At 34.4% G+C, this 13,507-nt stretch overlaps 1 protein-coding gene across 2 annotated transcripts in view; it reads right to left on the bottom strand.

Annotated features, from left to right (window-relative positions):
- The window catches only part of IMPA2 (inositol monophosphatase 2), a 78,337-nt gene that overhangs the window by 22,798 nt on the left and 42,032 nt on the right, over positions 1 to 13,507 (bottom strand). For both annotated transcript variants that reach the window (XM_056823630.1, XM_056823631.1), the window contains exons 3-4: positions 11,598 to 11,702; positions 8,821 to 8,866 (exon numbers count right to left, since the gene is read on the bottom strand). In XM_056823630.1, the coding sequence (XP_056679608.1) occupies positions 8,821 to 8,866; positions 11,598 to 11,702 (151 nt within the window). The remainder of the gene's footprint in view (positions 1 to 8,820; positions 8,867 to 11,597; positions 11,703 to 13,507) is intronic.

The following is a 13,507-nucleotide window of genomic DNA, read 5'->3' on the forward strand; positions in this document are numbered from 1 at the left end:
ATTTTTAATTTGAAAAATTATTTAACAGTTTTTAAATTTGAAAATTCTGAATACCTCTATTACACAGACAACAGGGCTTTGTAACCTCTTCTGTGTCACTAACCTCTTAAGCAGTATAATTAAGCCTATGAATCCTTTCTCAGAAATGTTTTTAAATTAACAAGATAAAATCCATAAGCTTATGAAGGAAACCATTTTTTTAAATATAGTGATCAAAATTTTAAAAAATAACTTCATGGGTCCCAAATTAAGAAATATGGATTCAGCCCATGTTTCTTCCAAAGGTTATTGTGCTTTTACTGAAGAGACCTTAAGTAAGGAGGGAAACACCACCTCCTATGCCAGACTAATTCCACTTTAGGATTGTTGAATCTCCCCTTAGATTAGTCTTAAATCCACCTCTCTGTGACTGCTAACCATAAGCTTTTCATTCCACCCTCTAAAGCAAAAAAGATCAAGTGTAATCGTTCTTCTATATGGTTTAGAAATCATTGTTCTTTCAGTACACTAGAGTTATTTAGGATTATATTATTTAAATTGCATAAATCTGAAATCTTCAAATTACCATTTTTTGTTCAGTTTTTGTTGCATTGTGGTCAGTAAAGAATTTCTATTTTCTACAATTATTCATTAATTTTCAAATAACTTTGTACATGGTTGATTTCTATAAATGTACTATGTAAAGTTTAGAAAATGTGTATACTTTGTTTCTTATTCAGAAGTGATCAGAAGTCTGTCGCATGTAACTTTTCTAAAATTTTATTCATATTTTTCTGAATTTATTATTTATGTTTTTATATTCATCTAAATCTGAAAGGGACATATTAGCATCCTCTGCAATTGTTTTTTCCTACTGTACATTTCTCCCTGTAGTTCAACTAATTTTTCATTTAGATATTAACCATTTTGTACACATATTCAATATTGATATTCTTTCATCTATTTTGTGTGCCTTTAAACATAATAATTTCCCTGCTCATCTCTTTTAACCACATCTGTTTTTATTATTACATGGTTGCCACCTATATTTTTGGTTTTACCTGAAGCATAATAAATTCTACTCTACTTTGTTATCTTAACTCCAAATGAATCTTTATGCTTCAGGGATATTTTTGTAAACATATTGTAAATTTTACTTTGGCTCCTTATCTTGACTTCATATGAATATGTTTCAGGTATATTTTTGCAAACCCATATTACAGAGGTGGATTTAGGCTTATCTAAGAGACTAAACAATGCTAACACATTATGGACAAACCTATTTTGCAAACACAAAGGCTCTGCTTCTTCCATTTCATAGGTGAATTTTATGCAATTTATATTCAGAAATGATTATGACATGTTTTTCCTTCCACAATATAATATTACCTTTTCTATTTACTTCTTGCACTTCTCCTTTTACCAAGAAAATGGAGGTAAAAGAAAGGAACTGCAATCAACATTAGTTACCTACAATTAGAGTGGTCTGACCCTATACCTTTTTCATTCATCTCACCTAGCACAGATCTATGTTCCCAGGTCTTAACCTTTCCCCCATATTTATTTTTTTTAAATAAAAAGTTGTAAAACCCTTATCTTCTGAATTAGAATTAATACTAACTATTGGTTCCAAGGTAAAAGAGCAATAAGGGATAGGCACCTGGGGTTAAATGCTTAAGAACTTAATCTTTATTTAGTCACTTCAAACTGACCCAGGCTTCTCTTGTCTCTTGTATTTGCATTTCAACTATTCCACCCAGCTCTCTTTTCTCAACAGAAATGCTTTGAAAATTCTTTATTCTATTTTCTATTCTATTTATATCCATTTTCTCTTGTAGAATTATACTTAGTTTTGCAATGGAAGAATATTATTCTTCATTGTATTTTTCTTTTACCTTTTGTTTATGATAATTGCTACTAAAATGTATATGATCCTGCCTATAGTTCTTTGGTACTTGACATTTTGTGGCATATAAATTTAACATATGTTTTAATTTGAAAATTCTGAATTTCTTGAGCTAAGATATTTCTTAATTTTGAGATTAAATTGAACCAAAAGAAGATGATACTTAAAAATTCCTTGGTCTCTTCCAAGTAAGACAAATAAAACATCACTTCATCAAAGAGAAAGCAATGGCTATACATGTCAAAAAATTTTACTACCATTATAAAACCAAAATTTAACAGAAAGAACACATTTAAAGAAATCAAAATCTAAATGATTCTAGTTTGGGTATACAATTTTTGGATCTTCAAAATGAACTACAACAGATTTGAGGAAGTAAACTGTCAAGATACTATACAATACTAACAAAACAAAGAACTTATCAACCTAAGGTGACTATGCAAAAGATTAATCTTTTCTCATCAGAAAGGAGGCAGAGTATTGATAGGTGTCAGAAAGTGAGTAATGCTCATTTTGGAGTGTGATGAACCTACACAACACTTGTAGCTCTTCAGAATCATAACAAAGATAACACAGCTAATTGAGCAGAAAAATGAAGTAATATAGAAAGATACCAACTTAGTAGCAACCTTGTGCAATTGTCCCAAGATCTCTACTCACTGAAAACATCTTTTGGAAACTAGCAAACTAGGCCATAGAGATGATTTGTTTTTCATTCCAATTCTACATGGTTTTCATTTCTTCTGTTGAGTCTCTATATTTTAAGCTATCTTTTTAATAAATGAAAATCTACCTTTTTATTTCTGCTAATGCCAAGAAAAACAAATCCCCTATTGTAAATCTATAAAATCAAGAAAAAAAAATCCTTCATTAGCCATGTTAAGAAAAATGTCTCAATATGCACTGTGTTCATCACCTATTTGTCAGGAAATGGCATGTTTGATAATGTTTTGAATCCTCTCAAATTGTGGTTGGTCATTACATTGCTCAGAGTTAAAAAGTTAAGAGTTCCAAGTTGCCTGTTTTTATATTATACTTTTCTTTTTTATTATACAAAGTGTTCTCCTGGTTCTGCTCCCTTCACCAATTCAAGGAAAATTTCCTAGGTTTCTCTAAAACAATCCCCTTCATCATTTCTTATGGCATATTAGTATTCTGTTCCATTCACATATTATCCTTATTCAAACATTTCCCAATTAATGGGTACCCAATTAGTTCCTAATTCTATGCTGACAAAAAAGTTGCTGCAAATATATTTATATATATGATTCCTTTTCCTATTTTTCTGATCAATTGGGAGTATAGATCAAGTAGTAGTATTTCTTGGTATTCACAGTTTAATCACTTTTGAGGCATAATTCTAAATTGCTTTCCAGAATGCCTATGCCAATTGATGACTCAACCAAAAGTACATCAATGTACCAGTTGTCCCACAGCTACATTAGTATTTGTTATCTTCTTTCTTTGCCAGTGTTGTTAATCTGACAAGTGTGATGTAGAACTTCAGAGCTGTTTTAATCTGAAATCATGTAATTATTAGTGATTGAGAACATTTTTTTTATGTTACAATTGAGAGCTTAAGATTTCTTTTTCAGAAAAGTAACTATTTAAATCCTTTGACCAGTAATCAGTTGGGGAATGGCTCATTCTTATAAATTTGAATCAGCTTTCATTATACCTTAAAAATGAAAGTCTATATTTTATGTATTAATGCTATATCTGAATGACTGTGGGCAACAACTCTAGTACAGTGATCCCTCACCTATTGTAGGAGTTATGTTCCAGAGACCACCACCCCCAATAGGTGAAATTCTGCAAAGGACCAGGGTTATATTTATTTTATTATTTATATATACTCTAAGGCTTTATAAACCCTTCCCACTCTCCTATAAACCCTTTCCACACTCTTATTAATCTACTGTCACAGAGCCAATCAGCACCCAGGATACAGAACACAGCACTGTGATTGGTCGCCTTTAATTCCATCAGCCAAGAGTGCTGCAATAAGTGTAACTTCACAATACAGAATTAGAGCTGTACAATGAAGCCAAGATAAGTGAAGGATGACGGTAAAGTATGTTTGTTGAATATTAAAGGTAATTTTGAGGTTTGTATTTGCAGTATGGAGATTTGTCACCTCTCATTCCATGAAAGATAGCGAGCTCCTAATGTATAATTGGAACCACAAGATTATGTCTTGCTAAGAATTAAAGGACTAAATCTCTGCTATTTGTAGTATATTTACCATTTCCTTGTATAATTGGTATTGAACAATAAATTCAGACTCCTTAAAGATATATCCTTTATTGTTGGTAGTGATAACTGTGTCCTAAATGACCATCAGAAATCCCTGCATTTCTAAAAATAAATCCATGACAGGTATTTATTCAACCTTCTTTGTTGAAATATTTCATTGAGTTTATGTTTGAATTCATGTGAATATTGCTCATGGTGGACTTTTTGATTCCACTCCAATATCTAAATCTATGAAAGAGCTACGACGTGACAGCCTCTACTATTGCTAAGTGATGCAATAGCTGCTTATTCCAATAGTATTTCTGTGAGGTTTTAAATGGTTTATCACAAGCTTTTAGAAAATTTATCAATCTTCTACTTCCATTTTAGTGAGGAAGTTTTTAATCTTTTGCATAGCCACCTTAGGTTGATGAGTCCTTTGTCTTGTTAATAGTGTATGGCACTGGGGGCAGCTGGGTGGTTCAGTGGATTGAGAGCCAAGCTTAGAGATGGGATTCAAATCTGGCCTGACACTTCCTAGATGTGTGACCCTGGACAAGTCACTTAACCCCCATTTTGCCTAGCCCTTACTGCTCTTCTACCTTGGAACCAATACACAGAATTGATTCTAAGACAGAAGGTGAGGGTGGTATGGGATTTTAATACTACACTTTCTAAATCTGTTATAGTCTATTTTGAAGCTCCAAAAATATATACCTAAAATAGAATCATATAAATGTTAATCTACCTTAAATATGTTCTTTCCATTAAGTTTTGATTTTATGCTGGGAGTAAGTCTCCTGACATATAGCACAGCTTTCTCTGTGACAAAGAGACAATGTATTTGTCTTACCTGGAGGAGACAAATGTGTTTTAAAGTATCACCTAGGTCCTCTGGTTCAATTTAACCTTTAGATTCAAGCTCAGTGAATTCAGAATCTACTTTAGTATACATTAAGAATTTTATACTTGCCAATTCAAAACACATTTTATGTCCAGGGAGAAAGCTTTCACAAGATGAAGAAAATTATTTTTCAGTAGAGCCATATAAATTTAGGACATCTAAGTACAGCAAGTGACTAATAAGATGTTTTGATGTAATGTGATGATTAACAACCATAAAAGAATGCTCTGAATCACTAAATAATGAGAAATGCAAATCAAAACAACTGAGGATTCATTCATTCACTCAGGAAACTGGCAAAGATGACAAATTAAAGAAACAGTCAATGGGAAAATACTAATGTAGTGGTGCTTACTATGTGAATTGGCACAACTATTCTGAAAAGCAATTTGGAGTTATGAAAAGAAAGTGACAAATTTCCACGCCCTTTGATCCAGAAATTCCACTGTTCAGCACATATCCCAAGTAGGTCAACACGTAAAGAAAGGTTTGAAATATACCAAAACTTTTATAGCTATTTTTGTTGTAAAAAAGAACTATAAACACAGAAGATCCTACTGACCGAGGACTGGCTAAACAAGTTGTAATACATATGTGACTGTAATAGAATATTATTGTGCTGTCAAAAAAATGATGAACATGATATATACAGAAACATAGGGGAAGACATAAATTTGTGCAGAGGGAAGCAAACAGGATCAGCAAAACAATACATGCAACTACAGTATAGACTGAAAGAATAAGAACAACAAAACAATTGATACAGAATGCTGTGAAATTATGGTGACCTAGCTTGGTGCCAAAGAAGAGATATGAGAATGCAATCAATCTCCTTCTTTTTATGCCAGCATCTCCTTTTGGGACCATGAATGTGGAACACTCAAGATAATGTCTGTCTTGTTTTATGGGTTGGTTAATTTTGTTGAACTGGTTTCTTTCCCTGCCCCACTCCTCTTTTTTCCCCCTTTATTCTTTGTTTTAAGGCACAGCTTTCTGAGAGGGAAAAGAGAATAGAATTTTTTTTTAAACCCTTACCTTCCATCTTGGAGTCAATATTGACTCCAAAGCAGAAGAGCGTTAAGGGCTAGGCAATGGGGGTCAAGTGACTTGCCCAGAGTCACACAGCGGGGAAGTGTCAGAGACCAGATTTGAACCTAGGACCTCCCATATCTAGGCCTGGCTCTCAATCTACTGAGCCACCCAGCTGCCCCCAGGATAGAATTTCTTATCCTGGGAAATGTAGGTGATACAAAAACAAAAGCAAGGAAAAGGACTGCACCCATGGTTTCACTGATATAGGAAAGTCCAGGATGATGAAACTTCCTCTAATGCAGGTCTGCATATTTTCTGCAACTTACTGCCTTAAGGAGTTATCTAGAACACAGAGGTTAAGTGACTTGTCCAAAATCATAGTGACAATACATGTCAGAAATAGGACTGGACCCTAGGTCTTCTTATTTCTCAGATGAGCTCTTTATCTAATATACCAGGCTGCCTCTCTCCATAAAATTAAAAAACAAACAAACAGATCTTTTGGAATGAATTACTCCATTTTTAAATTGGAAGCCATACTCATTTCCATTTAGGAATAACAGTAATATAATACTGATCGGTTTAAGACTAGTTAGAACCATAAGGGATTTAACTGTCTCTCTTAAAGGTGCTATTTTTATAGTGTTTATTTTCAACATTATTGTGTTAGTGGTGTGTTTAAATGAACAGGAGTTTTTTATGGGGACAACAAACATCCTCACCATAGTTAAGTCTATTTTATATTTTTGCAATGTAGGAACAAACCATGAGTGTAAAACTAAATCAAAAGCTTTATAATAACCTATGAAGAATAAATGTTATGGTGCTTTCAGGTAACTTGTTCAATAATTACTAGATTATAAATTGTTCTTTATAGTTCTGGGACTTTATGGCACAGCTTTTTTGTTCTTTGGTCAATAAAATATATTAATTGTAATATATAATTATAAATTCTTAGTTTATAGATTTCTTAAATTACAGAATGCACTATATAACATTCATAAACAAGTAATTAGCCTATATTTGTAGGGATTTTATTATTATTTGCAATATGTGATATTGGCCAAGTTATTTATGTTTTCTAAGCTTTAGTTTCCTTATCTTTAATACAAGGGTAATAAAATTGTATATGATAAGACAAAGGAAGCCAGGAAGGGGAAAATCTATAGCAATAATGATGGTAAAGATGGTAATGATGGTATTTATATAGAATGTAAAATTTTGCAAAGTGCTTTATTGATCTCTCATTTTATCCTCACAATAACCCTATTAGGTAGAAGCTATTCCTATTCCTATTTTAAAGATGAGGCAATTGAGGCAGACAGAGATCTTGCTCAGGGTCACAGAGCTAGTAAATTGCTGTGACTGGATTTAAACTTAGGTCTTCTTCACTCCATTTTCAGCATTTTATCTGCTATGCCACCTAGGTCTCTACTGATTCAATTTGCTTATTAAATATATAATAATTCTATACTACAGTTTTTACACTCTCTCTACCTTTCATAAGTTTGTTGTGGGGAAATCAGAGAACATATATGAAATACTATATAAATTACTATCTAGAAATGCAGATCTACTGCTTTCTACATAAAACTTTTTCTTTCCCTAGCTACTAGTAACTTAATTCTTCCAAATTACAAGTATAATCTTAATATTATCATATATGCACATATTCATGTGTCTACATGTGTGTGTTCATGCATACACATCTTTTCCAATAGAATGTAAGGTCCTTGACCATGGCAACTGTTTCATATGTCTTTGTATTTTTGGTGCCCAGCACATAATTCACATTTAAATTCTTGGCAACTGAATAATTTATGTAAAATTTTTTATTTGCTGCCAGCCAATCATGAGTTTCTTTTCACTGGTCTCATAAATATTATTTTCCCACCAGGGCTACCATATAACCCAGATAAAAACAGAAGGGAGCCACTCACTAGCAAGTAGGAATAAAAGGCAAACTGAAAAACCACAGGTATTCTCTGCTTTCTCTCATCCTCTCCCACCCTGCCTCCAACAGGTTTAGATTCATTTGCAGTGCTGGATTTAATTTGCAAGCTAAGAGATACATATAGAATGTCCCTAGGGGAAGACTGAAGCAAGGGTCCCAGAAGCAGTGACTACACAAAGCTTTCAAGAAAGGAAGATCAAACAATCAGATGTTGCTCCTCCTTTGTTTCTGAAGAGGGTCAATGGCATCCCAGGATGATGTCTTGCCTTGGACATGAATTCGATTTCTGTGAGGCAGAGAGGCAAGAAGTCATGGGTCTTCTTCTTCCAAAGGCAACAAAATTCAGCGGTAGCATAAAAGTAGAGATGACTAGCAATGGCCTGGGAGGCAGAAGATGACCTTAGCATCTTTACCATCTGACTAAGGTCTAAATGCTCCCCAGTGCCTGCTTCAGCTGCCTTTACGGCTGCTGGAACAAATTGTTCTTGTCTGCCCATTCCTCCATGCTTGAGGTAGACGTCCTCCTGGACTCATCGACGGGTTGGAGGCTCATTGGCTACCATCTTTGTGGTTTAGCCCATATGCTGAGACAAGTTTTTCCAGGGAGAGCCAGTCGCTGAACATCCTTCTTGGATCCAGAGGTGAGAGCTGGGTGATTATTCAGGAAGGACCAGAGTGCTACTCACCCCAACAGATTCAGACATGACTACCTCTGTCTTTTTTACTCTTGGATCATTCTGAGCCAATTCTAGGGGGGCCCCTTTATATAACACATTCTATAGACACATACATCACACACATTATATATACCTCTTTGTTAACAGCAAATCCAATGCTAACTGCCACTGTTGGAAATCTGCAAAGAAAATCAAACACAATAATTTTGTATACAAAGAAACCCTAAAGATCTTTATAAATGTGCAGACCTCTAACCGTTGCTATAGGGTGTTGTGAGAAAGGAATCCAAGCACTTTACTGTTACTTTTTATTTTTTTTCCCCTTCTAGAATCTTGGAAACTACCTCCATAACAAACATGCTCAGCTGATCATGTTATAATCTGCTAATAATATGAAAGAAAACAAGTCATCTGAGCAGGGCAGTGGTAATATGGAGTCAATACTTGGAATCAAGGAAGACCTGGTTCCATTTCCATTCTCGATCATGGGCAACTCTATGGATGAATCATGTATCCTCCAAAGTCTCTCTCTGCCTTCACATCTTTAATATCTACAACACTTACCTTACTGAGTTATTGGAAGGATCAAATAGAATAATTTAGGTAAAGGGCTTTACAAACATTATATGTCAGGTATTACTATCAAACTACTCAAATTATATATTATATAATAAATAACTGATTGATTGATCCTATGTGGGCTAGTGTTTGTCACAAGAACCAAAAAAAACCACGATTAGAGTAAATAGTGTGTGTATATATATATATATATATATATATATATATATATATACATATATATATATTTTAAAATGTAATAAAATATAAAATTAGAAATTGCTTATTTAAATCTCCCAGTTTTGGATCATGTCCTACCTAATGCAATGCCAGAACGGATTCTCAACCACAAAAAAAGACATACTCTCCAAATTCTTCAAATGGATGGGAAATTGAAGGAAGAGGTTCTCTGGGTGAGGAGGGCCAGATAGAAGAAGAGACCTGCTGTGTGTCAGTCACTACCCAGCCACAACAATGGTGATAAAATGCCAGCCTGACTCCTTCTGTCAACAAGAACTTCCTTGAGATGAGTCAATGGTTACTAGCTCTACACTATTTAAAACTGTGCCAGGATCCTAGGAAGGCCAGAAACCTAAGCTACATCTCACATGTGGTCTGAATACCAGCAAAAGTTATGTGTTATTAACCCTTATTGTATATTGTGGACTTTTGTTTTTAAGGTCTTTGAATAATGATCGACATACATGAATTTCACAAATTAAAATTATATTATCTATTTTTCACTTCTTATTGGACCTTAGGAATTCAAAACCTAATTTCTGTCTAATTTAGGACTGCAAGGCTAGGAAAGATTGTGAGTAATTCCATTACATGAAAAAAAAAAACCACCCTTATTTGGGAGTTATAAACCTTTTGCCAATAAAAAAAATAGTATATCTTTCCAAAAGAACGTTGAAAGCTAAAACCATTATTTCAATGCCAATGCTCAGAAACATGCCTATCCATGTCTCAAGGCCCATTAAAAAGGATGGAAATCTTGCATATGAATCATCAAAAGTCTCTGAAAAGTCTTTGGATAATTCATGGAGCCATTGCTTTAATTTCCTTTTAGTTCTCTGCAAATCCCTAAATTCTATTTATGTTTGGATTTTTAAGCTCTATACTCCTCCAAGTTAGTCCCTTAGGGGGGCAGCTGGGTAGCTCAGTGGATTGAGAGCTAGGCCTAGAGACAGGAGATCCTAGGTTTAAATCTGACCTCAGACACTTCCCAGCTGTGTGACCCTGGGCAAGTCACTTGACCCCCACTGCCTAGCCTCTTATGCCTTGGAGCCAATACACAGTATTGACTCCAAGACAGAAGGTAAGGGTTTTAAAAAAAAAGTTAGTTCCTTAGTCACAATTCTGAGGTCTAAAAGCCTGGAGAATGGAATACAGAGACCTCTAAATGTATCTTCAATCTTCAGCCCTGTATGTTGAGTAAAAATGTAAACTACTTGGAGGCAGCATTTTTTCATGGCACCGAGAATGAGCACAGGAAGAGCTTAATAAATGTTTGCTAAATTGATTTGAATTGTGAGTATTTACTACAACACAGCTCCTTTATGTAAATTGTAAAGATGCCTATGGATTAAAGGATAGTTGAACCATTTAATGATACTCCACTCACTTTTTCATTAAAGTGATGCTCAGAATTTGATTTGTGACTCACTTTATGAAAACTGCAGAATGAGTAGAATAGCGTCCTAGTCTTAGGAAGTAGCCTAGAATACTGAAAGGTTAAATGGTCTGCCTAGTTTCACATAGTCAGTGTATGTCAGAGGTAGGGTTCCTTGCCTCTAAGGCTACAGCATCTACTATGCTTTTAAACTTGGGTCAAATAACTACATTTAACACACATGTATATGAAAAGTTACAAATGTCATTTAAATTATTCTTTTCCAAATTACCTATTTTCCACATTTAATATTTATTTCTCTAATTAGATATTACATGCTCAATGTCAATGACATTTTCATTTTTCAACATTGTTGCTGTTTTTTCCTTTTTCATTTAAACATTTTTCTTATGAAATTCATCATCACCATCAATCATGAATGCAAACATCAAAATGGATGATTTATTATAATGATTGGTTTTCTTTTAAATACCTTAACACAATGGGTTTTAAACAATCATGCATAGCATTTCCCTCATACCACTAAGGTCACACAACATAATAGCAAATGCTCCTTTAAGTATATTACATCAATTACATTCAGACTGACATTTATTAATTTTTATATATGTATATACACTTCAATCTAAAATAATGCTGCTTCTGGAAGAATAAACCCCTATCATAAAAAGGAATTATAAACTAGAATTTGAGATTCCTCATGAACTTATGCGTACCTGTGTACAAAGTTGCAAGTACCATCAATAGGGTCAATGATCCAGGTAGGGCTGTCTGTGAGGACACACTTTTCTCCAGCCGCAGTAGATTCTTCTGCAATGAACCTGTGATTAAAATGGAATAGCCTATGACTTAAAAGGAAACCACCACTATTCAGAAAATTCCCCACTTCATTTTCTTAACTGACCCAATAATAGGATATTAGAAGGGACAACTAATCACCGGATCCAAAATGCTCATTTTACAAAACTTGAGAGATTAATGGCCAGCCTTCATTAGAGTCACACTAATTTGCAGCAGTTAGGAATTTGTCCAAATGACTTAAAATCTTCAACATTGTATAATAATTGTTCCAAATTGCTTTGGGTCCTAATTTTAAAAGGGATAGAACTGTTCATACTGTTTAGGATTTTAAGGTGTTTAATGTGGAAAAGGGAAGACTAAGAGGGGAACAGAACAGTTTTCTAACTATTTGAAAAAATATGATCTGGAAGAAGGATTAGGTTTGCTATGTATATCCCTGGACAACAGATCTAGAAGCAGTGGTTGGAAGATAAAAGGAGGCAAATGGACTGATTAAGGAAAAACGTCCTAACAGAGTATTTGTGAGAGGAATTGTAGTGAGTTCTCCTCAGGAGCTCTTTGGTATGTTATTAGTGAGGATTCTTGTTCTGATTTGGGTTGCACTAGATGTCCTCTGAGACGCTTCTAACTCTGAGGTTTTGACATACTGTGATATTAGTAAAAATATGTCTAAATCTCCCCATCTTTGAAAAAAAAAAACTTTCACACATTTTCCTCAATTCTCACTTTCTTTAACAATCTCCTAAAAAAAAAAACTAACAAAATTCATTGCCTTCATTTTCTCATACCACATTCACTTCTTCCAACCTCATCACTTAACAGAAACTACTTTCCTCAAGGTTAGAAATGATTTGTCAGAGAAAAATATTTTCTCAGTCTTGCCTTTTCTGTAGCATCTGATCCTGCTGACAGTTCTTCTTGGATACTCTCTCCCCTCTCAGTTTTCACTATGGTGCTCTCTCTTGATTCTGCTCCTATTTGTCTGTCCTTTCCTTCTTGGTCTTCTTTGCTGGGTAATCCTCTTTATGTAACACTACATGGTTCTCTGTCCTGGGCTCTTTTCTCTACTCTCTTCTTTGTTTCCCCCTCTCTTCTCCCTTACCCCCCCCCCAAATCTTAGCTCCCATCAGCTCTACACAGCTGAATCCCCAATTTATATATTGATTTCCAACCTATCTTCTGAACTTCAGACATCTCCAATGATGTGACCTTCATTCAGTCTGGCAATAAACATTTATTGAATGCCAATGCTGCTGAATGCTGGAGATTTAAGAAGCAAAAGGCAGTTCCTACTCTTAAGAAGTTCAAAATATAATATGGGAGACAAGAAGAAATAAAATATGTACAAACAGGATATATTAAGGATAAATAGAAAGTCATTATGAGCAGAAAAGCATTCATTATAAGCAGGAAAGCTTTCAAATTAATATGAGTTGGGAAAGGTTTCCTATAAATGATGATTTTAGTTGGAATGTACAAGAAATCTAGGGAAACCAGTATACAGAGATGAGGGGAAGTTTTCCAAGCCTGAGAGATAATAAGAGAAAAGTTCTTGTAGCTAAGAGATAGAATATCTTATTCGTGCAACAGCAAAGATACTAAATTCAACCCAAACTTAATACATATAAACAGAATCCCTCCCCAATCCACTTTCTTCCTAGCTTCTGGTTTACCCTATCCTTCAAGTCACCCATTTTCATAAGGTTAGTCAAGAGTCAACCATGACCCTTCACCCTCCCTGACCCTTATATACCATCAGTTTCCAAGTTTTATTATTCTATGTCCCCAATGTATTCCCTATCCATTTCCTTCTCTCCATCTGCAT

Source organism: Monodelphis domestica, chromosome 3, assembly GCF_027887165.1.
Source record: "Monodelphis domestica isolate mMonDom1 chromosome 3, mMonDom1.pri, whole genome shotgun sequence".
NCBI lineage: Eukaryota > Metazoa > Chordata > Mammalia > Didelphimorphia > Didelphidae > Monodelphis > Monodelphis domestica.